This window comes from Rhinolophus sinicus, linkage group LG05 (assembly GCF_036562045.2).
Source record: "Rhinolophus sinicus isolate RSC01 linkage group LG05, ASM3656204v1, whole genome shotgun sequence".
Lineage (NCBI taxonomy): Eukaryota > Metazoa > Chordata > Mammalia > Chiroptera > Rhinolophidae > Rhinolophus > Rhinolophus sinicus.
In genome coordinates this window covers 99,269,303-99,296,518 of record NC_133755.1, presented here as the reverse complement: position 1 = coordinate 99,296,518, position 27,216 = coordinate 99,269,303, and the positions used below count along the sequence as shown (strand labels likewise).

General features: G+C 36.8%; 1 protein-coding gene across 22 annotated transcripts in view; it reads right to left on the bottom strand.

Moving 5' to 3' along the window:
• The window catches only part of MLIP (muscular LMNA interacting protein), a 245,069-nt gene that overhangs the window by 10,426 nt on the left and 207,427 nt on the right, over window positions 1-27,216 (bottom strand). For 16 of the 22 annotated variants that reach the window (XM_074333100.1, XM_074333101.1, XM_074333093.1 and 13 more), the window contains one exon: window positions 24,114-24,320. The exons of the other annotated variants lie outside the window; for them this stretch is intronic. In XM_074333100.1, coding sequence (XP_074189201.1) covers window positions 24,114-24,320 — 207 coding nt within the window. The remainder of the gene's footprint in view (window positions 1-24,113; window positions 24,321-27,216) is intronic. 22 annotated transcript variants of the gene reach the window in all.

Genomic DNA, 27,216 nt, shown 5'->3' with positions numbered 1-27,216 from the left:
ATTCATTAAGTCTATTTTATTTTAATCTTGAATTTCAAAAGCTATGTGTTAATTATCCTAATTAACAAAAAAGAACAGAAAATTATTAATTCTAATTAATTGGTAATCCCCAATTCATTTATATTTGGCTTTGGAATGCTTTTTTCTACTTAAGATCTTTTGTCATAATAGGTTTGCCTTTTATTATCCTCAAACTTACCAAAAATCATTAAATAAAATATGATCTTGTTCATGGATTTAGTCATAATCATTTATTATGTACTCACATGATAAATTATACGTATTTGTTTATTTAGTTTTCACAACAACCTGGTAAGGTGAGCACTAATTTTACCCTGTTTTACAGATGAGAAAACTAAAATTGAGAGGCAGAATAACTTATTCAAGGTCCAGACCTAGTAAGTGGCAGAGCCATGTGCTTTCAAAGCAAGTGTGAAGTGGCAACATGCTGGGAAGATACTCAGGAGATGTGAGCGGGAGACAGGGGAAGGGAGAAATGTGTACCACTCTGCAAAAGGAAAAGGCACATACTAAAATAAAGGCAAGAGCGTACCTTTCAGAGATCAGAAGCTGGTCAGGAGTGGCTGGTCTAACTCTGAAAGGGCATGCACAATACACAATACAATGGAGTTTATATGTCAGATAAGGAGTCTGGGCTTCATTCTCTAGGCAGTGAGAAGACATTGAGGTACTCTAAGAAAAGGCTATGTGTGGTCAGTCTTTCATTTCAAAAAAGTTACTGTGGCTGAAGTGAAAAATATGGATGGGGGAGGGCATTGGAGGATATTGAAGTAATCAGAGAGACAGAGACAGAGAGACAGAGAGAGAGAGAATAACGAAGGTTTAAATTAAAGCATTGCCTTAGAGAATAGAATAGACTCAAGTTTTTCTGGGTGACTCTAGGCCCCCCTACTCCCTAGAATGAAAGAAGAAACATCCAGTAGACCCGTTGATATTTTGTTGATTAGGGAAGAAAAATTGGGAAATGTTGGACAGAAATAATGTTGAATGTTGATATCTCTGTTGAATGCAAAGATTTTATAATGCACGAGGGCTAGAGATGTTAAGTGGGGAGAAAAGTAAAACATGGTGTGAAAATCCTATTACAGTCAGAATGCAAATAATGAACATAAAACATTAAAATAAATTATATATTGGTGATTGGCTTGCTATCTATATAGACAGAGTAAGTGAATACTGAAGGACACAGAGACTCCTCCAAGCCTGTTTACTTGGTGGTAAGTATTCTGGAGAACAAACGACTATTTCGCATCCAAAAAATAAAATGAAAAGTTAAAATTTTATTGTCAGATGATTATTCAACATAGAAGGATCAATGAAAGGGAAAGCTCAGATGAAATGAAACAAAACATACTCTTATCCTGGATGGAGACTTCAGGGCCAGATATTTGTAACAGACTAATTAGACCTTTGCTCACTCACCATTGCGGAATCATCAACAGTGTGGTATTTGAATAAAATGTTCAGTTGGTTTTATTATACTCTTGATCACAGCTGCCACCAAAGTAATATAAAGCCTCGTGAAATGTTTGTTACCAGTATAGGGCTTTCTCATAAATGTCACTGCTTCTCCAAAGGTAACACTAACTTATCTGACAAAGACACATAAAATTCCCCTCAAACCAACTAGAAAATTGAGAACCCTGTAACTACCCTGTTTCCCCGAAAATAAGACCTAGCCAGATAATCAGCTCTAATGCATCTTCTGGAGCAAAAATTAATATAAGACCTGGCCTTATTTTACTATAAGACCACGTCTTTAATGTAATATAATGCAATATAATATAATATAATATAATATAATATAATATAATATAATATAATATAATATAATATAATATAATATAATATCTGGTCTTATTTTACTATAAGACCGGGTCTTATATTAATTTTTGTTCCAGAACACATTAGAGCTGATTGTGTGGCTAGGTCTTATTTTTGGGGAAACAGGGTAGAAAAAAAAAAGAAGAAAGAAAATATGCAAAATGTGCTTAAATCACTTAATTCTTTAATTTACCTGAGAAATGGAACTCAAAGCTCTAGCTTTTATGAAACAACTCTCTCCCCTACACCTACAAGATGAAGTAGGTTTTCTTGTCTGCCAGAAATTAGGAAGCTGAGGAAGTGTTGTAAGAAATGTGAACATTTTTAATTTGCCAGAGGTGCTACACATGCTATTCAGAATTCACTTCTTTGGGATTTTTTCTTTTTTTTTCTGAATCACATCCTCTTGTAAACATCCTTTACTCTATTTGCCTACATCAGCTGTACCTTCTACTTCTGTCTCCCCACCTAGATTTGTGAACTACTCAAGCTGGAGTGAAACTTTCTTAAGAACATCTCTCAAGAGAACTGACAAATTACTGTAGCGATACCTATATAAAATACTGTGTTTCATAATAGTACAAGGTTGTCATTATGAGACTGTCAGCCATGGGAAGTCATGTGGATGATATGCTACTCATCTTTAGTCTTCTGCACCCGGCATGGGGCCTCTTTAGGACAGAGCAGACACTAAATAAGTACTGAATGAATAAATTAATGAAAGAAAGAAAGAATGAAATAGCTAGAGAAAACAAAGAGGGTTTTCTGACGTGCAGAACTAAAGAAGTCTGTATTAGGGCACAATGAGAAAGTGTTTTCTACATTCCTACAAGTTTCCTCGTTTATATGAAACTTTGTAAGCGAGAGACCTTTGAACTAGGACTCTCACACATGTGTGCTCTCTTTGACCCTCAACAGTTCTTCTGCTTTCCAATTGAATTTCGTAGTCAGTGTTGGAGTTCACAGATTCTACTTGCAGGTTGGTGTTTCTTTCTCTTGAACTGCTCAAAAGTCTTCCAACACTAGTCCTGCAGTCATTTCGATCGTGCAGCAGCCTGCCCCTTTCAGATGAAGCTGATGAGCTCCAGGTCAGCACAGCCCCACCATTCTTACTAAGAGGAAGCCAAGTGTCAGAGGTGACCTATTATCAGCTTATACATACACAGAGGGTGCCAAAAAAATGTATACACATTTTAAGAAAGGGAAAAACTGTGTTAATTGTAATACTCAACATATACCAACAACAAAAGATGACTACAAGTCGCATCTGACTTCTGCAATTACAAAAGTTGCTCCTAGTGGTTACCATCAGCTCCCAGACACTTCCAATTACAGTGAACTACTGCTTGAGTATAGATAACATCTCTTAAAATGTGTATACATTTTTTTGGCACCCTCTGTGTATCTACCTTACTTCACTCATTTAAGGGATCTGGCCTAACAAAATATTTTGACTTTTTCATCCCTGATTTACAATATGTACCAGTGCATAGGAAGCACACAGGGAATCTTCTAAATTTCAGATTCTGATGAAAGGTCTGGAGAGGGAGGGGCCTGAGAGTCTGCATTTCTAAGGGGCTCTCAACTGATGCTAATATTACCATAGTGGAGTCCTGAGGCCATAGCCAGTGCTTTTGTACGAACTGATGCAATGGATGTTTTTCAGGTATTTATCTAGTCACAACTGAATTTAATTATATTCAAAATGTCCTAATCAATTAAGTTTTACTGCAGTTATATAACTAAATAATTTAGCACAGATCTGTTTTATTAAGTGCCTGCAAATATCCCAAGCACTTTGCTAGATGTTAGCGATGTAACAGTGAGCAAACAGACATTGTCCTTGTCCTTGGAGACTAGGGTAGTGGGAGAGAGATATTAGTTATATATAATCAGGAATATCTGATTATATACACAAAATAATGTGTTCTGAAGTGAAAGGTCGGAGTGCTATGTTCATAACAGATAAATCTGTCTTAGTCTAGAAGGATGACAGAATCTGTCCCCAGAGGCTGAAATATAAAGGTTTTGCATGCATAAACTCCACTTACGAAGCAAAGGAATAAGCCTTGACAATGCTCATTAAATGAATGAAGTCTGTTAAATATGAGTTTATCTCATTCTCCAAAAAAACTGCAAGCGGCTGGAGGTCAGGGCCCATCATATCCCAGCACTTGTGCACCAAACTCTAGTTGACTTATTTCATTGCTGAATATTCTATGCCTTGGGCCAAAACGTGAGTAGTGCTCTGAGTTTTTCCTTAATGAGGGCTGTTCATGATATGAGCAATGAGGAAAAAGTCTGTTTTAAATGATAGAGACAAGCTACTCCTATCCATATGTCTTAAAGATTTCATCTGCATTAGCCTGCAATATTAAAAACAAACAAACAAACAAACAAACAACATCAGTGGCTTAAATATTTATTTTTAGAATTTAAACGTACAGCATCTCTTTTTGGTGATGCCCAAAGGTTCATGAGTTCACTTATACCACTAACTCCCTATGTGACCCGGGGAAAGTCACTTTGTCTCTAGACCTCAGTTTCCATTTCTTTAAAATCTGGGCCCTAACTAGATGAGTTCTAGTTCCTCTTCTGCTTAGATAATTCAATGAATTTGTGATGCTTAAGCAAAAATCTGTTGGTTGATAAATGATGCTGTATTAGAAAAAAGAAAAGAAAAAAAAGACCTTCCTTTTTAAAGTCTGTTGTACTCAGCCACAGCTGAGGCAGACACAGAGCTTACAGCAATAGTAAAAATGAACTCTCCGTCAAATCTTAACTGGCATCCTTAATATCCGTTCTTAGCTGTGACACTTGCTCCTTGTATGAACTTTTACAAACACTATTACGTTTTACAGCATCACTCTGTGTATTCCCTGAGTATTATCATATACTTAGTTGGCATTAGGTTAATCGTCTTTTAAACCCACAGAAAACTTCCTGTTAACTGCTGATCATTAACATCCGTACATGGGAGTCGAAGTGCCAGTACGTCTAACACTTGTCTAATACCAGTAAGAAAACAAGAATTTTCTTCTCTGATCTTTGTAAAAGGTCTGTTAAGATATGGCTGAAAATTCCCAAATTACACTATTTTATTCTTGGCCTTGTTTCTTCTATCCTAGAAGGCACAGACTTGGGACATGTTAGAATTCCCTCTTCCAAAGATCACTAAGTGACAGCATAATGAAATTACTTTTTTCCATCCACTATGTGTTCAGCCTGTTTTGGAAACAAGTATCACATCCCTGCGTTACTCATGTTTTTCATCTAGAGTTGCTTCTTTCTCAACTAGAAAACCACCTCCCCAAAGAGATTAACTTCAACGCTCACTTTTTTCATTGCAGTTCCCAGGTTGTAATGAAAATGGAGCAGACTCCATATTCCAGCATCATTTTAGACCTCAAAATAAAGTCTGGAAACTGACATTGGAATTGACAAGGAAGCCTATTTGTTGTTCTCTTTCTTTCTGCTATCCTTTAAGGATGCAATTAACTTCTTAGGACAACAGACAAAGCATCATTTTCAATATCATACTAACTCTAGTATAATCATAAACCAAATGTCTCTTTCTTCACAAAAACAACGTTGGTGGAATTGTTTTCTCCCCGTACTTTCTCTTCTATAGAATATAAGGTGTGCTAGCCATTTCATTCCAATATGACATATAATGGAAAATAGATACTCCTTATTAAGACTCTTAACCTCATAAATATTTTTCAATTCCTGCCCTGCCTTAATCCCTTTCGAACTAATTTGCAACCAGTTGTCCCAACTTACAAGAAACATATCTCAGAACCCAGGAAAGTTAACAGATGTTAAGTGATGTATCACAAAAATTATATACTGGTAAAAAAAAAAAAAAAAATCAAAGATGAAGAAGATACGACCATAACAAACATATATCCCCAATAATACAGTCTCAAAGTTTTAAGATTTCCAATGGTTGAGCTATAATACTTTGAGAGCAAGAAGTGGACTTACACTTCATTTGAATGTTTTAAGTGTTAAAGAGCGGTTTCAGTGCCCAGTGGGAGCTAAATAAATATTTTTAAATAACCTGAGAAAGAGTGCAACCCCACAGTCATATCTTTCTTCCACAAAACAGATTACTATTCGAATCACAGAACATATGGAACATATGGTTTATATGAGGGTAAATGGGTATCATTAGTTGATAGCTATAAATGAAATGTCTGAGTTGTACTTCAATCAGTCACACAAGGGTAAACGTCAACAAATTTAGCAATCTAAAAGAATTTTACATGCATATTTTAGTAAAAGGAATAAAACAATGTTCACTTTAAACAAGATAAGGCAACACAGGAAAATGTTGCCCAAAGTTTCAAAGTAAGAGACTCCTTGACTATGTAAATAACACATGGTGGCACATATGGCTTTTGTTTAATGGAGTGTATAAAAGGATAACAAAATAAATTAAAGCAATGAGACAAACAATTAGGTTCAAGAATTTTAAACAGATAAAACTGATGTTTTTGAAGGTCAAGAACTATTGAATAATGACAATTTCATGTAAATCAAATTCAAATTCATGGAAAAGACATTTTTTAAAAAGCAATAGCATTAAAATAAGGTTAGATATATAAATATAAATATATATGTATATGTATGTATAATTATATGACTCAATTTGCAAAGGTAAATGCTGCCATCAGGGTTTTCATTATATTTCAGGGCCCACAACAGCCTCCTTTCACAGACCAATGCCCTTAGCTGAGATGAATGTCCTAAAGTTGAGTTACTTGATCCTTTCCCCACATTGTGGCCCACAGCCTTCCCCACATTGTGGCCCACTGCCAATGATTGGCTGATCAGGTCTATCACAGTTCAGCTCCTTTGCCTCAATGGGAGATAAGTTTGCAATTTATGCTCTGGAGTCCCCTCCCTGCGAATTAGGCTGCTCTTTCTTTCCCAATTAGGACTCACTCATTCCCTCCTCTACAGGATGCTTTTCAAAGAGCACACCCTCAATAAATCACAAAAGGCTGAACCCTTGCCTCAGGCTCTGCTTCTAAGGAAACAGATCTAAGATACCATGCAGTGGGGAAGGGGCAGGTGGCAGCTGAATGTTGTAAAATACAAGGAGCTTATTTTTCCTTAATGTGTCCATCTACACAAGGTACAAACTGATGGTGATTTATTTTCTCTATGCTTAAAACACATGTGTGTCAATAAATTATGAGAGGTCAGCATGTTACTTTACAAGAGTTTTAAAAATCAACTTTGCCTCAATAAAAATGCTATCCAGCCTGCCTCCTCCCACACTTCTCTTTCAAATTAGCAAATTCTTAATTTTTAACATGGTTGTATTAAAACCGTTGCAGTGGAAGATGGTGGAGTAGGTAAATGCTGTGCTTGCATTCTCTTATGACCACATCAAAATTACAACTAAACTAAAGAACAACCATTATTAAGAATCACCTGGGCCGGCCCGGTGGCTCAGGCAGTTGGAGCTCTGTGCTCCTAACTCTGAAGGCTGCCGGTTCGATTCCCACATGGGCCAGTGGGCTCTCAACCACAAGGTTGCCAGTTCGATTCCTCGAGTCCCACAAGGGATGGTGGGCAGTGCCCCCTGCAACTAAGATTGAACACGGCACCTTGAACTGAGATGCCACTGAGCTCCGGATGGCTCAGTTGGTTGGAGTGCGTCCTCTCAACCACAAGGTTGCTGAGGACTCCTCGTCTCCTGCAAGGGATGGTGGGCTGTGCCCCCTGCAACTAGCAACGGCAACTGGACCTGGAGCTGAGCTGCGCCCTCCACAACTAAGACTGAAACAATAACAACTTGAAGCTGAATGGCACCCTCCACAACTAAGATTGAAAGGACAACAACTTGACTTGGAAAAAAGTCCTGGAAGTACACACTGTTCCCCAATAAAGTCCTGTTCCCCTTCCCCAATAACATCTTAAAAAAAGAAAAAAAAAAGAAAAGAATCATCTAAAGTCTAGCTGAACAGAAGTCCTACAACTAAAGATATACAGAAGAAGCCACCTCAAGGCTGGTAGGAGGGGAGACGGTGTGAAACAGGCTGGTACCAAACCCACATATGGCAATTAAAAATCAGGAGGGCTATCTCAGCTGTGGAAGTCCCCTCTGAGGAGTGAGGGGTCCCAGCCCTACACCATGCTCCCCAGTCCAGGGTTCCAGTGACAGGAAGAGAAGTACCCATAACTAATGGCTGTGAAAACCAACAGAGATTGTAGCTGAGTGAGATGGAGGATGGCAGAATCCCAGGCGATCCATGTAAAGGGCCCGCACATAGACTTACTGACAGACTCACTTTCTCTGAGCTCCAGCGCTGGGGCAGCACCTTGAAAGGTATCAGGGACATACAGGAAGGGCTGAATTGTCTGGCCTTAGGGTAAGACCTAGAGGGACAGCTTTCTCCCAGACAGAAGTGCTGGCAGAAGCCTTTGTTTCTTTGTTGAGCCCTTCCCCCTCTTAGCCCACAGGTGCAGGCAGGTGCCATATCTAAGTCTTTATCAACCTGGCGAACACCATTTACCCCACTATGGTGATTCACTGAGACCCTGCCTCACCCAATTTGTAGGCCCACCCAATCTGCATCCAGTGACTTTCCCATACAAACAGGCTGTCTTGGCTCATGCTGTGGACTTTCCTAAATTCTCTCAATGGTTCACAAACCCCAAAAAGCAGCATTCTTAGCATGCCCTGTACCCCTTGCTAAGCAGCCCCAAGCCAGCACTACTGGCAGTTGGCCTTGGTTCAAAGCTTAGCCTCTCCCAGGCACCTCCACATATAGCACAGTTGGAAGATATCTGTGGATCACTTTGTAGCTCATACCAAGTGGCCCTGGGAAGGGCACAGGTGGAGGCTGAACTGGCCCCTCCCTGTGGCTGGGTCCCGCCCAGGAGGCCCCAGTGGCCAGCTTCAGACAGTGAGGGAACACCACCTGGCCACTTCCACAGATGACACACCCAAAGAGCAGAATAAGCAGGCACTGGAGCCCTGCTAAAGTGACTCCTGCTCTATAAAGTCTATGCACAATGGTTCCTCCACTGTAGTCACAGTTAGTCCTCACAATTAATCAGTTGAGCATCAATCCCTGCCAGTGACGTGCAAACAGCAATGAAGTCTCAACTACAATAGGAGGGCACACAGAATCCATACAAGGGCTCAGGTGACCAGAGACTGTGCCACTGGGCCCCACAGGATACCTACTTCATAGGGCCACTCTACTAAGACTGGGAGACATAGCAGCTCTACATAATACATAGAATCAAACACAGGGAGGCTCCCAAAATGAAGAGACAAAGAAACATGCCCCAAATGATAGAACAGAACAAAGCTCCAGAAAAAGAATTAAACAAAATGGAGACAAGCAATTTACCAGCTGCACAGTTCAAAACACTGGTTATAAGGATACTTAATGATCTTAGTGAGAACTTCAACAAAGAGATAGGAAACATAAAAATGCAGACATAAAACAAAAAAGAACCAGTCAGATATGAAGACTATAATAACTGAAATAAAGAATACATTAGAGGAAATCAACAGTCGATTAGATGAAACAGAGGATTGAATCAGCAATTTGGAACATAAGGTAGCAGAAAACAACCAATCAGAACAGTAAAAATAAATAAATAAATACATAAAAAAACTGAGGATAGTTTAAGGATTCTCTGCGACAACATCAAGTGTACCAATATTTACATGATAGGGGTACCAGAAGGAGAAGAGCAAGGTATTGAAAACCTATTTGAAGAAATAATGATGGGCAATTTCCCTAACCTGTTGAAGGAAACAGACATACAAGCCAAGAAGCTCAGAGTCCCAAACAAAATGAACCCAAAGAGGCCCACACCAAGACACATCATAATTTAAATGCCAAAGGTTAAAGACAAAGAGAGAATCTTAAAAGCAGCAAGAGAAAAGCAGTTAGTTACCTACAAGGGAGCTCCCATAAGATTGTCAGCTGATTTCTCAATAGAAACTTTGAAGACCCGAAGGGATTGGCACAAAATGTTCAAAGTGATGAAAAGCAAGGACCTACAAGCAAGGTTATTCTACCCAACCAAGATTATTCTATCATTTAGAATTGAAGGACAGATGAAAAGCTCCCAGAAAGGAAAAAGCTGAAGGAATTCATTACCACCAAGCCAGTAATACAAGACATGTTAAAGGGACTTATTTAAGAAAAATTTTTAAAAAGATCAAAACATGAGTAATAAAATTGCAATAACTACATATATATCAACAATTAATTTAAATGCAAATGGATTAAATGCTCCAATCAAAAGACATAGGGTGGCTGAATGGATTAAAAAAAAAAAAAGAGACCCTTACATAGGCTGTCTACAAGAGTCTCACTTCAGATTGGAAGATACACACAGATTGAAAGGAAAGGGATGGAAAAAGGCATTTTGTGATAATGAAAACAAACAAACAAAAATCTGGGGTAGCAATACTCCTATCAGACAAAATATACTTAAAAAAAAAAAAAAAGAAAAAAAAAAGAAGGACCCAGTAATCCCACTTCTAGGTATTCATCCAAAAAAACCCCAAAACACTAGTTCAAAGGAACATGTGTATCCATATGTTCATTGCAGTGTTATTTACAATGGCCAAGGTATGAAGGCAATCTGAGTGTTCATGAATGGATGTACATATATACAATGGAATATTACTCAGCCATAAAAAGAATGAAACCTTGCCATTTTGTGACAACATGGATAGACCTAGAGGGTATTGTGCTGAATGGAGGAAGTCAGGCAGAAAAAGACAAATGCCATATGCGTTCACTTATATGTGGAATCGAAAGACCAAAACAGAAACAAACACAGATACAGAGAACATTTTGACACTTGCCACATGGGAAGGGGTTTGGGGGGATGGATGATAAAGGGGAAGAGATTAAGATGTGCAAATTGGTAGTCATGGGGATGTAAAGTATAGCATAAGGAATATAGTCAGTAGTATTGTAATAACTATGTATGGTCTGTAGTTATACAAATGTCTCATTTATATAACGTGTAAGTTATATAAATGTAACTTACGACTCTAATTACTCTGTTGTGCACCTGAAATGAATTACTCCGTTGTGCACCTGAAACTAATATAATACTGTATGTCAACTGTAACTGAAAATGTTTAAAAACATTTTTAAATAATTAAAAAATAAAAACCGTTAGAGTGAACATTTTTTCAGCGAGGTGATAACAAATGAGCTTAGGGACAGATATATAAAAATTGATTGTTCTCCGTTTCCTGGAAGAAATTTAAAAGTCAAAACTTTGTGATTAAATCAAGTACATTTTAAGAATGATGACTGGCAATTAGATAACCTGAAACATGGCTGGTTTGAAATGCCAGCCTGTCAAGGCATCTATTGGGTTGAAATGTTCTTTTTGCCCTCTAGTGGAGAACCTAACTAAATGTGATTGATACCTTCATCTCTCAGAACTGTTTCTCTTAAAATACCTGCTCACTGGCAGTCATGTTTTAATGTTAAAAGACCAATTAATTTGCATTTAGCCATTTTGAACAAAATGTCCTTTATGAACATATTGAACAAATTCATCCAATTTGAAAACAATTTGGCATAGGCAAACAGTGCCCATGTTCCGATTTCCTGAAAAAACCTCTAAATGTTAAAAATCAATTTTGAGCTTATAAAGCTTTTTCTCCTATCCCACCCACCACAAAGGTTTTGTATTCTACAGTATCTTAACAGTTGCCCACTTCCCAATTACTCTAAAAGCTGTCAGAAAGTTTTAAAATTGAGAGCAAGGCAGTTTATCTCTGTGGTGATAGAAAATAGATTACCTTGGTTTATTCACACAGAAAGATTTCTAATTATGTAGACAGAAGACCAAAAGACATTAATAATGAGGAGGATAAAAGGAGGTGCTGCCTTCAAAATTCAAGATGACTTTTTCAGTAAATGTGGTTGCCTCCGCAAGTTTTGTCAGCGTATTAAGTATACAGTGGTTTTCTTAGCCGCTAATATTTTGGAACTGTGGCTGCCAAAAGAAGGTGTGTGTGGTGGTAAGGGGAGGATCCTAAGGAACATCAGTGAAGTACCATCTTTTAAATTAGTTTTGTGCAATCTTGTACAAATCATATACACTTTCTGAGCCTCAGTTTCTTCGTATGTAAAATAAAGGGGGATAAAACCTACTTTGTGATTGTTTTGAAATTTAAATGAAATACTATCTGTAAAATAAGTGGCATGTTTCCTCCTTTTTCTAAATACCAATTTCTTTCTTTCAAAATGTCAGTGACCCCTCAATTCACTCTCTGCTTTCTTCTCACAGATTCAGGTAACTCATTCTTCCCAGGGATGCAGACGTTGTCTGGTAGTCTTACTTCTTGCTAACTTCAAGCTAAACCTCCTGACTTCAGTTGCTTCTTCAATCCTCTGGCCTCTTTTCATTTATCCAGCTCGCTCTGTTCCTTTTCTTTCCTGCCTGGAAACCTACCCCAGTACTATTCCCTCTAACTGAAATGCCTAGCCAGTCCCTAACCTTTGCTTCTTTTCAGACCGCAGTTCAGACATCAGTTCTCATTCAGTCTTTCCTTATTCATCAGACTGGATCAAGACCTCTGTTATATGTGCTCACATCTACTTTGTGGCCTTCTGCATGGCAGTTGTCACAGTTATCATTAAGTAATGAATTGTTGTGCATTTGTTTAATTTCTGTTTTGTTTTATTTTTCCCAAATAGAGAATAAGTGCCTGGCAAAAGCCCCACATGTTTCTATCTCCTCTCTTTCCAGCGCATGGTCAGCACAGACATAGTGCTTTGCAAATAAGGAATACTCAATAAATCTTTGTGAAGTACATAAATAATCCGTGGTCAGCTTCCAGACTCCAGGGTTCCTAGATGTCATGTTGGAACAAAAAAGTTGCAGAGTCTATGCTTTCTGTCATTGGTAGAGAATTAGGTTATTAATTCGATAAAGTTTCTGGAACCTTGAACCAAATCACTTAACTTAGTGCTCATTTTCTCATTTTGAAGCTATGAAAATTGTAAACCGCTTATCTCAAACGTGTGTCACTGTATTCTTGAAATACATGTGTAAAATATTTTTCACACATTTAGATCTAAATATTTATAGCCCCCCTCAGCCTTTGTACTAGTAAGAAAAACTCAGAATTACTTTAGATTTGTCCAGCTGAGTTATAACCTACTTCAACTTCTGTTGATTGATGTCTGTTAAAATATCAGAAGAAACCTCAGGAAAAAAGGAGGGACTAAAAAATTTAACTCATGTTGGAAATATGCCTATAATATGAATGTTTTAATTCACTGGATTTCTGTAGATTGTCAGAGTCAATTCTCTGAGCAGCTATGCATTGATATTCTGAATAATGACACAAATATGAAATTCAGAAATAGGTTACATATGAAAATAAATAAGTAGGAGAAAACATGAATATGAAAGAATGTAAAAGAGAAAAGTCAACATCTATAGGGTGAACTATCCAAAAGTTTTAAAGAAAAAATGCTCATGACCTAGGACGCAGACTAAAGCCAGTTTCTGGAAAGACCTGTCCCTCTTTTGTCTTCTTACCTCATTCACACAGCAGCATACCACCGTGAAACGTCATCAGAGCTTCCAAAGTCTGTGTACCAATCCCCTAATACTCTGACATGACAACAAAAGACAATAGGGCCCAACTCCCCCAAGAGTTGACTATTATAATTGTTTCTTCCTCCTATTCCTCCTATTCCCCAAAATGTGTATTCTCATTCATAATACATTTTGCTATTTTGTCCCCTCAATATTCTAATAGATGTCTCACCCTTGGCTTATTGTAAGGGGAGTGATCCTTTACGTAGAAAAGATAAATAATGGATGGAATTGGACTGAAAACAGCTCCATTTTCCTCAGTCTCCTCTCACTTTCTTTAATCACAGAGAAGTTATAGTTCCTCCTTATTCTTAATTTACCATCTCAAGAGCAGCTGCTTGGAAAAATGATTAATGCAAACTCATCAGTAAATATTCTGTTAACATATCATAAACATAAAATACATTTCAAGTAAAATGCTTCCTCTTTCTTAACAAAAACACACTATTCTAATGTAAAGGATTAAATTTTAAAAGTGTCTTCAGAAAAAGGCACTTTATTTTTATTTTATTGTTTATTAACAGAAAAAGGCACTTTAATTTCTAAAAAGTAAATCATAAGAAAGTACGTATTGGTAACTGTGATATATTTTTTAAAGAAATAACTTTTAGTAATTGAAGTAATGCACTGGAAAAACAACATGTACTTTCTGATTCAATAAGTACACAAATACTGGATGTATAAACATTCAGCCCAATTGTAAATATTATAAGAACATGGGGACAATATTGATTAAGAACTCAACATTTTATAACCTCTTCAAAAAAAAAAATCCTATGGCCTAAGTTAATATATATACTAATTAACAGTTTTTCCTTTTACTTACGAGGGGTTTTATGAGGAAAAAAATTAACTATAATCAAGCACTTACAAACATGTCAAAGAGTTTTCCTTTGTAAAGTTAATTTTTATAATGAAGTTCATTTTCTTGCTGAATCATTAGAAAATTTAAGAAGCAAAAGAGAAAAAAATGTGTTATCATAGAGGAGGCATAGAATTTTCGATGAGGTAAAAACTTTAAGATCACCCAGTTCAGTGGAAGTTGTGAGTTTAGAAGTTCTAAGTGAGTATCAGTATCATTTCTCTAAAGCTCCTTACATAATTTTGATGCAATCAGCCCAGTTTAGACCCTAGAGTAAGAGTTTTGGAGCCAGACTCAATATCCTACTAGTACAGATCAGGAAAAAGAAATCCACAGAAAAACAGTGAAGTAAGTGACACAATAACATTTATGTGAAATAAAGTATATGTACATAAAATAATAACACAACTTTTGAAATAAAATATACAAACAAAAAATACAGTAGTATAGTTAACTAGAGGGAGCAAAACAGAGAAATTAGAATTAAAGAGAATACATATGTGAATAAATTAAAAGCATTAAAGAAATGAATAGGTTATAATAAAGGAAAAAGGCATTTAAATGAAAGTAATGTCTTATTATTCATGTTGATGGACTGCTTCTTCACTCCAGCACCAACATTCTACAAATAATAGCTAGCATGTTAAAAAATATATAAAACTGGGTGCTTAAGTTAGAACATGAACATTTTACTTGCATGTGTCACTTGATCCTGGTTACAATCCTATGATAGAGATTTTATTTTTATTACTATTTTTCAGTCAAAGAAGCTAAAGCAAGAGTTTGAATTACTTTTCCAAGTATAGGCATAAAACAATTCGTGTTTCAACACAATTAATTCAGCAACTGATGTCTTGTTGGAAACTGTCTACAGATGAGCCTTTAATTGCATTTCACTACAGGTAAAGTAAGTATAGTTATACTTACTGATCAAACCAAGATACTTCTTAATGAGAAGGGGCACTAAAAACCATTGAAATCATATAATTATAAAAATATTTATTGATTGAAATGGTAGGTTACATTGGTAGACCTATATTTATTTTCAAAAAGCTATTTTTAAAAATAGATTTAAAAAATAGAAAAGCATATATTGATATACTGTCAAAAAAACTGTCCAGGCAAGATCAGGGTACATGGTGGTCCCTCATAGGAAAATATGTTTTCCTGTCTCTGTGAGAGACCTTAACATCTTGCCCCGATCTCTAGTAGTAATGATAGCTGCCTAGGGGTCTGCAAGTGGGAGGGGGGTAGGAGTTGTCAGGGCCAGGAGGGATTCAGGGGAGGAAGAATAGAGGTGGAAGATGAATAACTCTCACCTGCTCTGAAGTGAAAGCTATAATGGGAGAAGTGAAGTAAAATGGCTGCACAGTGACAAACAAGGCCCCTAAGTAATACAATTTTTGAAAACTGAAATATATTCTCAGAATGGCTGTGAATTTTCTCCTGAGGCTTCAGCGCCATCTCTCCATCTATTAGGATTCTATTCTTGTAAAAAAGCTCTCAAGCTTTCACTACAAATAGAGCCTTTATAAGGACGAAATCCCTGCCTTTCTCCTGCCAACAGATCAGAAAAGTCACCCAGACTGTGAAGGCTTTGTTGTCACTCCCTCTGGTTCTATTCATGGGCTGGCCATGTGTTTTCTTGTTTGTTGCTGGTGCAAACTGGCAGAGTAAAGACTCAGGGGAGGTAAGGATAAGAGACAACTGCTTGTCTACATGGCCTGTAGTTGTGCTAAATAAAAGGAAGAAAATGTACTTGGGATAAGAGAAAAAAAGTGTACAAAGTTGAGTGCTTAACCTGGAATGTGACAGCAGGCCAAAAGAATTGGAATTTGGCTTGACTTAAAAAGACAGGAGAGCCTCGGAGATTATGAGAAAAGAAGCTAGAAGAAATGAGGCAGAGGAGGGAAAAAAGAATAAAAGTTATGGAGTGCGGAAAACATTTCTACGTTACATGCACATTAGTTTTCTCACCTGAGGGCCAAGAAAGTAGCTGAGACTCCCATGGCAATGTACTCCTTCCTCTTTAGGAAAAGTAATGTTTCTAGGTGAATGACTTCTCAAACTCAGAAGGTAAACTCTACATAACCAGATGTGCTGTGCATGGTACTTTATTCGCTTGGAAGACAAACATTTTTAAATGCATTGCAAAATGGAGGGAAATTTGGCAAAAGGACCATAGATGAGATACAAATTTAAGAATGTAACCCCCACATACTTAGTGCATATGTCCTTTGTACCCTTTATTGTTTCAGCAGTTATAAATAGCCAAATATATATCAAAATATCTACCTATATCTATCTACTTATCTCTGTGTGCGTGTGTGTGTGTGTGTGTGTGTGTGTGTGTGTGTGTGTCTGTGTGTAAAATATATAAAAAATAAAGAAAAATCTCCTGAGTTTTGATAGCCAAAGTTTTGATTTGCAGGATCCTGGACTTCAAATTTAGATCATAAACATAAGATTTGTGAATATATGTACTCGTAGTATAAATCACTGACCCACCTATATAATCTCAGGCCTTGGCATTTTAGTACCAGCCTCTGAACTTCAAAACTGCTTATCTCTGCTTCTCATTGCCGGAGGGTTCTTTCCAAGGGTTAATGCTCTCCTCCCCCAGCACAGCCCTTAACTAAAGACTAGCAGGATTCCCCTCCCCACTTCAGATTGCCTAACTCTGATCTGTGTGGTCCACATTGGCTCCCAGAATGCCCCAGGAAACTCAAGCTTTAGTTACCCACAATCACACACCCTTTTTTGGATGTCTTCTCTTTGTCTCAGTTTCCCACTCCCCTAACTGGTATTCCCTAGAACCTCCTCCCAAATTAACTACATATATGTGAATACTCTTCACAGAGAATCCCAAACAAAGATACAATGGTTCTCATTATTCGCAGTAGTTATGGTCTTGAAAGTCATGTGAACCTGGAATTAGAAAATACTGATCCAATTCTCCAAGGGGAAATACAGGATTATGTTCCTACAAGCCTGATCACATTTTCACCAATCAATCATATATAACTTTGTTTTATGTGTGTTTCTTTGAAAGACACCTTATTTAATATATGTTATTGATTCATCAACACTGAATTCACAGCCAATAACACTATACCCCATGCCTAAAGGAAGCTTACCAGACATGCATATTTCCTCTGCAAGTTACATCACAGCCTTCTTGCACTTAGAAAATACTAGACAGCACTTCAGCACTATGCTTAGTTGTGATTTTAAACAACACATCACCAATAAGCACAAAACTTCAAAACACATAGTACTAGATAGACTGTGAAAAGGACACTTGTTTATAACATTAGAGCTGAAACAAGAAAGCAGAGAATCACCTTGTTCAACCTCAACTGGGACCCTGTGTACAGACCATTCAAATTTTTCACTGTTCCTCTCACATGTCCACAAATGACGATAAAAGTGTAGTGAATATTAATAAATAAATTTAGTGATTAGGCAAATTCACAAATGAACTCTTGTGGAGTTCCCTGTAGCAAAGGGGGCAGGAACAGCAGAGTAGAGAAGAATATGTACCATATTTCCCCGAAAATAAGAATAGAACTTATATTAATTTTTGCTCCAAAAAAGACGCATTAGGGCTTATTTTCAGGGGGTGTCTTATTTTTTCATGTACAACAATCTACATTTATTCATTTATTTATGTACAAAAATCTACATTTATTCAAATACAATCATGTCATCTTCTTCTGGAACATTGTCATAACTCTCCAAATTCCGATTTGAATTTCTTACGACTCCATTTCCTATAGTACCATTGGCCCCAATCTCTCACGTCCAGCAATAGAGCTCTCCTTAAATGAGCACTTCTTGTCCATGTAGCCTGCTCGTAGTGCATTGGCAACACAGCTGTCAGTGATTTTATCCCATGAATTCTATCCTGTGATCCAAGTCATGACCTCTTACAGGCTGGGCTTCACAAAGTTTCCACGCTGATTTCTCTCCATTCTATTTTCAATGTAGTCATTGATTTCCGTGAGCAAATGGTCCCTGAATAGCTTGTTTATTGCAATATCAAGAGTCTGGAGATAGGCAGTCATTCCTGCGGGAATCATTATTTGATCTATTCTTTTCTCTGCAAGGAAGTTCTTCATGTCCTTAGCATGGTGAGTGCTGGCAGAATGCCAGACTAGCAGACCTCTTTGGCCACCTCACAAAACAAGTGGCAGCATTATATTGACCCACTTCCTTATAACTGTTTGTGTACGTCAGGCTTTTTCGGTTTCAAGAACATAAATGCCTGAAACACGTTCAACCTTATCTTTCTTGCCCTTAGTGATGGTTAGAGGTGGGGCTTTCTTTCCATCCAAATGAATTGCCAAAGTACAAGTAACACGTGCATTTTCGTAACCAGTGGAGGGAATGTAGATTGACAAGGCACCCCTCTGATCAATTGTAATTTGAGATCCTTGGCCCATAAACACTCGTTTCATCCATAGCAATCAAGATGGAGAGTTGGTATTTAGAAAAGTCAATGCCGTCAACAAAGGACTTGAATGCAAGTGCACGTTTAATAACTTCAGTATCTTCCAGCTTGAACAGTGTTGTCGATCTTAGAGACAGTTCGTATCGCTGAAGGAAGCCATCCAGCCAGTATTGTGAGGCTTTGAATTCTTCTGGGGATATTTCTAACTGTGGTGCCATTGCAAGCGCACATGCTTGAATATCAGCCCTGTGCACAACCGAAGTCTTTGCTCTCCTGTCAGCAATCCATTCACAGATTATTTCTTCCAGCTCAGGAAATAATAGTTGCCAACCTCATCCACACTTGCGCTTCTTAGCATTTCCCTCATCCACCTGTTGACAGGGGTTATCGTACTCTGCTCGCCATTTTCGGACCTTTCGGAGATCCAATCTCTTCTCTTTGCAGAAAGCTGTACGATTCTTGCCCCAGGAGTACTCCACGATTCCTTTATTGTACTCGATGGAATAGCTTTTTCTTTTTAGACTCATCTTGTCTGGGGGTCAAAATATTATTCCCTTTAAATCTACTATTAAATCAAGTGTTAATTGAAGACTTACAAGACAGGATGGCAACAAAAATGATGACAGTTAAAAATGATGGTCCACACAAAAGCAACGAAAAATTGCAGGCACTAAATTCAGAAAACGTTTCTTTATTTCACATGAGCGCATTAAGTATGCCTGTTACAACACGATGTATTGAATTATGAAAATTCATATTAGACACAACCACGTCCGTTCATTATCATTTGCGCATGTTATTCATGTGTTATGTCTGTACTCCGATTGGTCATTGGGCAATAAGTCTCAAGTTCATCTGTTTACATAGGCGTTTACCTCTCGTCCAAAGGCGCCTGCTTGGGTATTTACAAATACTTAATTATAATTTACATTATCATTGATTTTATGTATTCATGCCAATAATATTATTTACATTTAATAATATATCAATATTATTGTTTTATAATTCAATACATCCATTGTGTGTTGCAACAGATGAACTAAATGCGTCCTTCTGGCTGATGATCTTAACTGGAGCTTATTTTTGGGGTAGGGCTTATATTACAAGCATCCTGAAAAATCATGCTAGGGCTTATTTTCTGGTTAGGTCTTATTTTCGGGGAAATGTGGTAGGGTATACAAGCTGGTGGTTCAGAGAGAGTCTGACAAATTTTACCTGCTCCTGATATGCAAGTAATAATGTTTTCCCATGTGTGCTACAGGGGCTCTGAAGTAGTTAACTGAGAGTCAACAGGGCACGCCATGCAGGTGAAGAAAGAAGGATGTAGCAATGTATCATATAATTGATGGTCGAATACCAGACAGTTCTGAGGACACCCCAGAGGATACCAGAGTCCGCATATAGCAAAAAAGGATAAGATCCTGCTGCCTTCCCATTCCCACAACATCTATGCTCTCAGGCAAGGCTCTCCATAAGTTCATGGAAATTGGATGTAGCCTTCAAAAAAGGGAAATTCTCAATTGACTGAAATTGTACTAAATGTACTGATAAATCCACAAATTGGCTCAGATTTAGTTTCTGCTTAAAATAGAAATAGTCATAAATATTCAAGCATTAGATCATTTCAGGATTTGGTGATCATTAACACATATTTATTGCTATACCTATAATGTGAAAAATACCATATTAAGCATGTCACATTCTAGATGGATACTATGACAATCACAACAAATAAATATGAGATAACCTATAATATGCATGAAATACCTTGACACAGGCAAGGATTATAGAAATTGAAAGGAGAAAAAATACCACTTTGATTTTTGGTGCATGGGAAACTTCAAGAGGAGTGGATAATTTAACTAGGTGATAACGTATGAGAATGGTTTGCATAGTAAGTAGAAAAACCTGGAAGGTATTTTATATGGGGAGAATGCATGAGTAGGTTGAACAGTGAGAAATTCCTAAGGCCTGGCTGCAGGAAAATAACTAGATCAGTTTAAGTGAAGTAGAACAATAATAAAAAGTAATGAGAGAATACAACACGACAGACATAGCGAAACAAGAATCTATTCAACCTGGTAAATGACCAGCTGTGAGGACAAAGCAGGAAAAGTATAACAGATGAATCAAGTTTTGAGTTTGGAGACTGAGAATTGTGGTACTGATGCCAGAAGTAGAGAAACCAGAACAGAACTAGTTTGAAGCGAAATGAATGATGAGTTTGAGGTGACAACATAACATCCTAGGAGAAGTGACAAATAAGCAGCTGAAGTTATGAAACTGGATCTCAGAGGAGAAACAGAATTAGAAGTGTGGATCTGAGAATTATCAGTACAAATGGTGATCACAGAAGCCAGTGGGTGGGTGAATATCTGAAATGAGACAATTAGACAGAAGAGGTAGAGAAGGAAACGTGTCCACAAAGAAAACAAAGGAGCAGTCAGGGAGTTTGGAACGTACATACTCGTATTATCCTAAGAGCAGAGCAAGGAGAAAGATTCAAGAGTTTATGATCAACCACGTCAATTGCTACAAGGGATAAAAGAGATAAGAGGACTGAGGAAATTCAGCTGAGTTTGCTGACAAGCAGTTTACCCTTGAGACAGCAATTTTTGTAGAGTGGTTCAGGTGAGAGAAAGAATACTTTCAAGAATGGGTTAAAGAGTATATAGAAAGGGAAAGGAGATAATAGCTATTGATTACTTTGAGAGAAAGACTCGAAATTACTAGGTTTGCAGCAGCTTCAAGGAAAAGGATGGGGCATTATTTCCTTTTGTTTTCTTTTTTGAGGTTTCTGCACACAAAGAGGACGGGCCCAGTGGGAAAACACCAAATGAAAATTCAAGAGAGTGATGGGAATGACACCCCAAGAAGCCTTATGAATAATAAGGTCTAACTCTTACGTGGTTCTTTTTATGTTCCAGGCACAGTTTGAAGTGCTTTGCACATATTAGTACATCTTAATTTCATAATATTCTAATAAGGTGGATACTATTATCATCTTCATTTTGTAGATCAATAAATAGAGACACATGGAGGCTAAATCACCATCTGGAAGGAGTGGGGTCAAGAAATTAACTCAGACACACTGACTAGAGACATCATGCTCTTATCCACTGGGCTATATTACTTTTATGGATTAAAGAGTAATGACTCCCTTAATGAGACTAGGGGAAAGAGAAGATATACTGGTTAATTCTAAGGTGAAAAGGAAAGTAAGTACCTGAGCATCATCATACACATATGATATGACATCATATGCTAGAGCTCTATCTTGAAAGTGAGAGGAGAGGGTAGGGGTTAGGGTAAGAATTTAGGATATGTGGAATCTGATGAAGATTTAGAAGAGAGGAGTGTGCACTACAGATTCCACAGGAGAATAAAACCTGTTCGACACCTTCTGTAGCCCCAGTTGATAAGGAACCATCAAATATAGTTAAGTCAAGGTCAGTGTGGCTCCCCTGGGGGATAGTGGGAAGATTTGAGTTTGGAGATGAGCCTAACAGGTAAAGCTGTAAAATCAGGGCTGGGAATAACATTAGGGCACTAAAGAGATGTTGATTTACATGGCAGATTATGCTTTACAGTGCAAGGCAAGAAGCTATTTCAAGTAAAAAAACCAAGTCTTGATAATATGCTATTGGTCCAATGTTATAACACAAGGTTTGTAAACATTGCTATCAAATTAGATAATCTACACATTTTAATAGAAACAATTCAAATACGAAACTAAGAAATTGAATCTTCCATCAAGAAATATTGTCTTTTATTACTATTATTATTGTTTCAGATGTGAATGTTTCTTTATTCAATTTCAATAAATCTCAGACTCTGAAAGACCAAAATCTACGATGAATATTGTGTAGACCGAAGAGAGTTGTCCAACCTCAAATGACTTTTATATATGATTTTTCACAGTCTTATCAAGAACAGGCTAAAATATGGCTAAATACCATCTCTCTCCTTGCTGAATAGTTCCAGAAAACACCACCAAAATATGAAAAGAATGAGGCATTTAATGCAATCGATACCTATAAAAATACAATTATAACTTAATCATAGATAACAATTTATAAGAAAATGGTATGTTATTATCAGAATTATTAACTCTAATAACTAAATGCATTTCATAAGTTCTGGCAGTCATTAAATCAGGATGAAATTCAAATAATATAAAATCATTAAAAAATACATACTTTCTCTGAAATACTTTTTCTAAACCAAGAGTAGAAAACAAACAAAGGCCATAAAAATGTCATCCTGAACTTTGCCCAAAAATGTTTTGTTTGCAGAAAATGGATATTTTTAAAGTTTAATTCAGGGTTGATCATTCCATTGTGATAGACGCTATTAAATATAAAAAGCAAATTTTTCCTCACATAATTGTGTTTACTTTTTAGATGATTTTTGGTGGTTAGACTGGGTTTATGAACATTTTTTTCAAAAGAATGTTCCAGGGCCAAAGAAGTATTGTTCAGTTACATCCTGGAAGATATGGCTTTGATTGATGTTCAAGTATAGAGGTATATTCCATAAGATAGAGAGAATTTGCAAAATTAGTGCTTTTAAACAAGATTTTGAATTACAAATAAGAGATTTAATTGCAGGTTGATTTGACAAGTCAATTCTTGTAGGAAATTTTTCAGAGTCTGTACTAGACGGGAAGTCCTTATAGTGATGCTCAGAAGAGGAAGGGCACTTATATGGAAGCGTTGCGTGGTTTTCACCGCTTGCTTCTAACCGAACATTTACGATTGCGTTCCAAAGCCAACTATAAATATTTTTGCTTGTTTTTATTTAGCATATATGCATATTTTTGGTACAGAACACATTTTTATATATCCCATCATTATATGTTATGGGGCAGATAGACACATTTTAAAATAAAATGTTAATAGTATTTTACAGATACTTTCCAAAATTCTAAGTATGTATTTTCCTATTGACTGCAATTATAAGTGCATCCTCCTCAAGGTATAATTTAAGGAAGCTTTTTTAAGAACAGTAAACTAAGGCTAGAAGATACATTAATAATGGCATCTTGTAAGGTTTTGGGAAACTTCTTGGGATTTCCACCCTTGGACAAGAACATGAAACAATGAGGAACGCAAATCAGGAAATGACTCTCAAAGGAAAAATAAATACTTAATAATTTCTTAAGGTTAATTGTTGTTTTTATAAAGTCATGTGCCTTAACACAAATATTTAATAATCTTAAGATACTGAAATAGTCTTAATATATGTCTCCTCCACATTTAAGTTTTAAAAGTTAAGCATAAAGAAGGTTCACAGCACAGAACGATTCCCATTTCAGTCGGGAATTCTCACCTTATTATACGCGTTGTGACTAAACAGGGTGTGAGAATTCTCCTGTTCATCAGTCAGTGAGAAGGAGGACAAATGACTGAAAGGTCCTGGGCTAAGACAGTCAGCCTGTGAGAGGGTCTGTGGATGCAGCAAGGACTTAGCAGGAGGATAGAGTTTAGTCTGATATAAAGGATGGAGAGAAACAGGCTTGCGAGGGATTGTCACATCCTGGGAAGAAGAAAGGCATAAAGAGTACGTTAGTGGACAAAAGTCAAGCTCACGTGGAATTAAGTCTAAATATGATAGACATTGTGTCAGAATTTCTTCCTAGGAAGAAAAAAACCTCTTGTCATACTCAGGTCTCTCACAAGACACCTGCTTTCATAGTGTATTGCTTGTGTCTCAATTATTCCCGTCAGTCTCTAGCTCCAGCCTCTTCCGCAGAACTAAACAAGTGCCCATAGTGTCTCCTAAAGGGTGCCCAGTTTGTTATTTTTGAAAGTATTGAGAGGAGAAATGTTTAAGGAAGGAGAGAGCTCATCTCAAAAGGGGTAGGATGGGATTAGAAATTTTTCATTGAAGAGGGAGGTAACAGTGGGAATTAATTTAAGGGTGCTTGTGATTGGGTCTCAAAGAAATTTGGGGAGAAAGGGGAGGGCATTGCTGAGGATATCAGAGGTGGGACAAAAGTACTGTTTAATTCATGGTACAATAAGTTGTTGAGTTAGGCTGAGTATGAACAAGGGATCAGGCAGAGTTGAGTCTGGAATGAATGAATGAAGTCTTTAATTCCAGACAGTTGCTTTGGAGAGAAAGTGGAGATACAGCAAACAGATGAGTTCAGCTGTAGAGAGGAGAGGGAAGGAGGCCTTGAATTGAGTGGGTCTTTAAGCTGGAAAGGGGATGAATGCCAAAGACTGAGGAATTTAGAGCTACTACATGAGGCCATGAATTATGTGAAAAGAGCAAGGAAACCACAAGAGTGGGAAGTTTTAAGCCTACAGAGAAAAGTTGCCAAAAAGGTCTATTTACATATGTATCTACGAAGGAGAAGTATTACTTTTTTGCAGATATATAAGGGCCTCATATCTCAAGCTGAATTATTTTTGCCAAAGCCATGTATTTTTAAGCCATTGATTGTTTTTCTCAATTTTTGTTGAATGTGTTTGCTGTAGATGTCCCTCCCCCATCTTTTAAAAAGCAATGATGTTTTTTAAAATAAGTTTTCTAAACTTATTTTAAAAAATTCTCAGAAAATTTTAAACACGTTAGAAAACTATAACTCTAGGGTATTTAAGTTTGTAGATATTAGGAGTTTAAATCCTCTGTACCTTGAAAGAGTAACTAAATGTGTTTTATTTTTATTAGTTTCTTGTTTGTGCTTCAAGTCTTTATTTTCCATATCAAGCAAATACAAATTATTGCACACGTACACATCACAAATATACACTATTATAAAAAAGTAGCATCTTATATACAATATTCTGCATTTTATTTGTTCGGATATTATTTTTTTTTCCACTTGACAACAGTTTTGGAACATTTTTACATCAGAACATGAAAATTTTGGATTTCCTACAAAAGACTAAGTTACTTCATTGATTGTAATTGTCATTAGTTGATTATCTTGGAAACTCCAGGCATAACACCTAAAATATTGTAATCACCTATCATAGTGATAAATTTACCTCGCCTTTGCCACTTTTTAATATTTTTATTCCTTTCTTTTAATCCCATTGGCTGGTAGCTCTAACATTATTAAATAATAATCATGTTAATATGTAACATTAATGGGATGCTTTTAGCTTTGCCCATTAAAGATGGCTTTTACATTGAAATATATTCTAATTTTGATTTATTTCTCAACAGTTTTATTATTTTATCAACTATTTACATTTCTTAATCAGTGAGAAAAGTGATTACTATGAAAACTGAGTAGCCAGCACAAGACTAGCTGTCTAAGAAAAAGGCAGCATTGTTGAGAAATTGAAGGTGCCTAGGGAAAGATGAGCTGAACAGAGTCTCTGGTTTATATGCTGGCTTAAGCTTTTCTTGGAGGTTTAAAAACCCATTCTGAAGATGTCAGAAGGCAAGACTGTAGTGGTCCACGGGAAGCAGCAAGTTTCCTACATGAGGGAATCTGGTGAGGTCAAGGTCAAAGCAGTGGGAAGGAAAACATATGGTGAGTTGTGCTGCCATTGTATGCTTCTAAACTTGCTGTGGCCAACCTCCATCTCTCAGGAGTCTGTCAAACCTGAACATTTCTATAGGTAGAGTCAGATAGTGTCAGCTATTCCAGGCAGCTGGGTAAGAAAGGGAGAGCAGAATTTTATCACCACTTGGAAAAGCCAAAGAGAACTAAGAATCTTGGCCAGGCTCATTCGAGCAACATCTGGTTGACAATACAGGACAAAGGTGAAGGGATTCTTGGTCGTGACAGACTCAACACATGCGTCACTTGAGGTATCTATTCCAATCTGTGCTAGCTGTCTCCTATGCTTTGTATAAGTTGTTATCCAGTGGTTCTCTTTACCAACATCCTGGAAATTTTCTTTGCCCTATCTCTGGTGTTCGATCTCCCATTTCCAGTGTTTCATGCGTTCCTTTTTATTGGTTTCCTCTTATACCTTCTGGGCCCTAAAGGAGCTTCCTGGGAAAGTGGAGTATTAGAAGAAAATATTTGATGCCTTGCATATTAAAAACTTTCTTCTGCCCTTACATTTAATTTTTTGGATATAGCATTCTAAGCAAGATAGTTTCCTTCAGAATTTTGAAATTGTTTATATATTGCAACAATATTGTTACTACACTGTTAGTATTTTTTCATTTGTTTTCAAAAACATTTTATATTTATGATTTCTACAGCTTTTCTGTTTTCCAGGTATTTTCTGTCAATTCTTATAAATTATTTTGCTTGTCTTGTGTGTAGGAGACTTTATCATTCTTAAATTTTCCATGTTGAATATTCAACTGATCTATTTTTATTCTATTATTTATTAAAAATAGTTATAAATTTTCTTCGAATGACTATTTTAACTGTATCCCATAAGTTTTAATAGACAAAATTTTTCCTTTTATTTTCCAGGTAGACATTTTATTTTGAATTTCCTCTTTAATCAAAGAT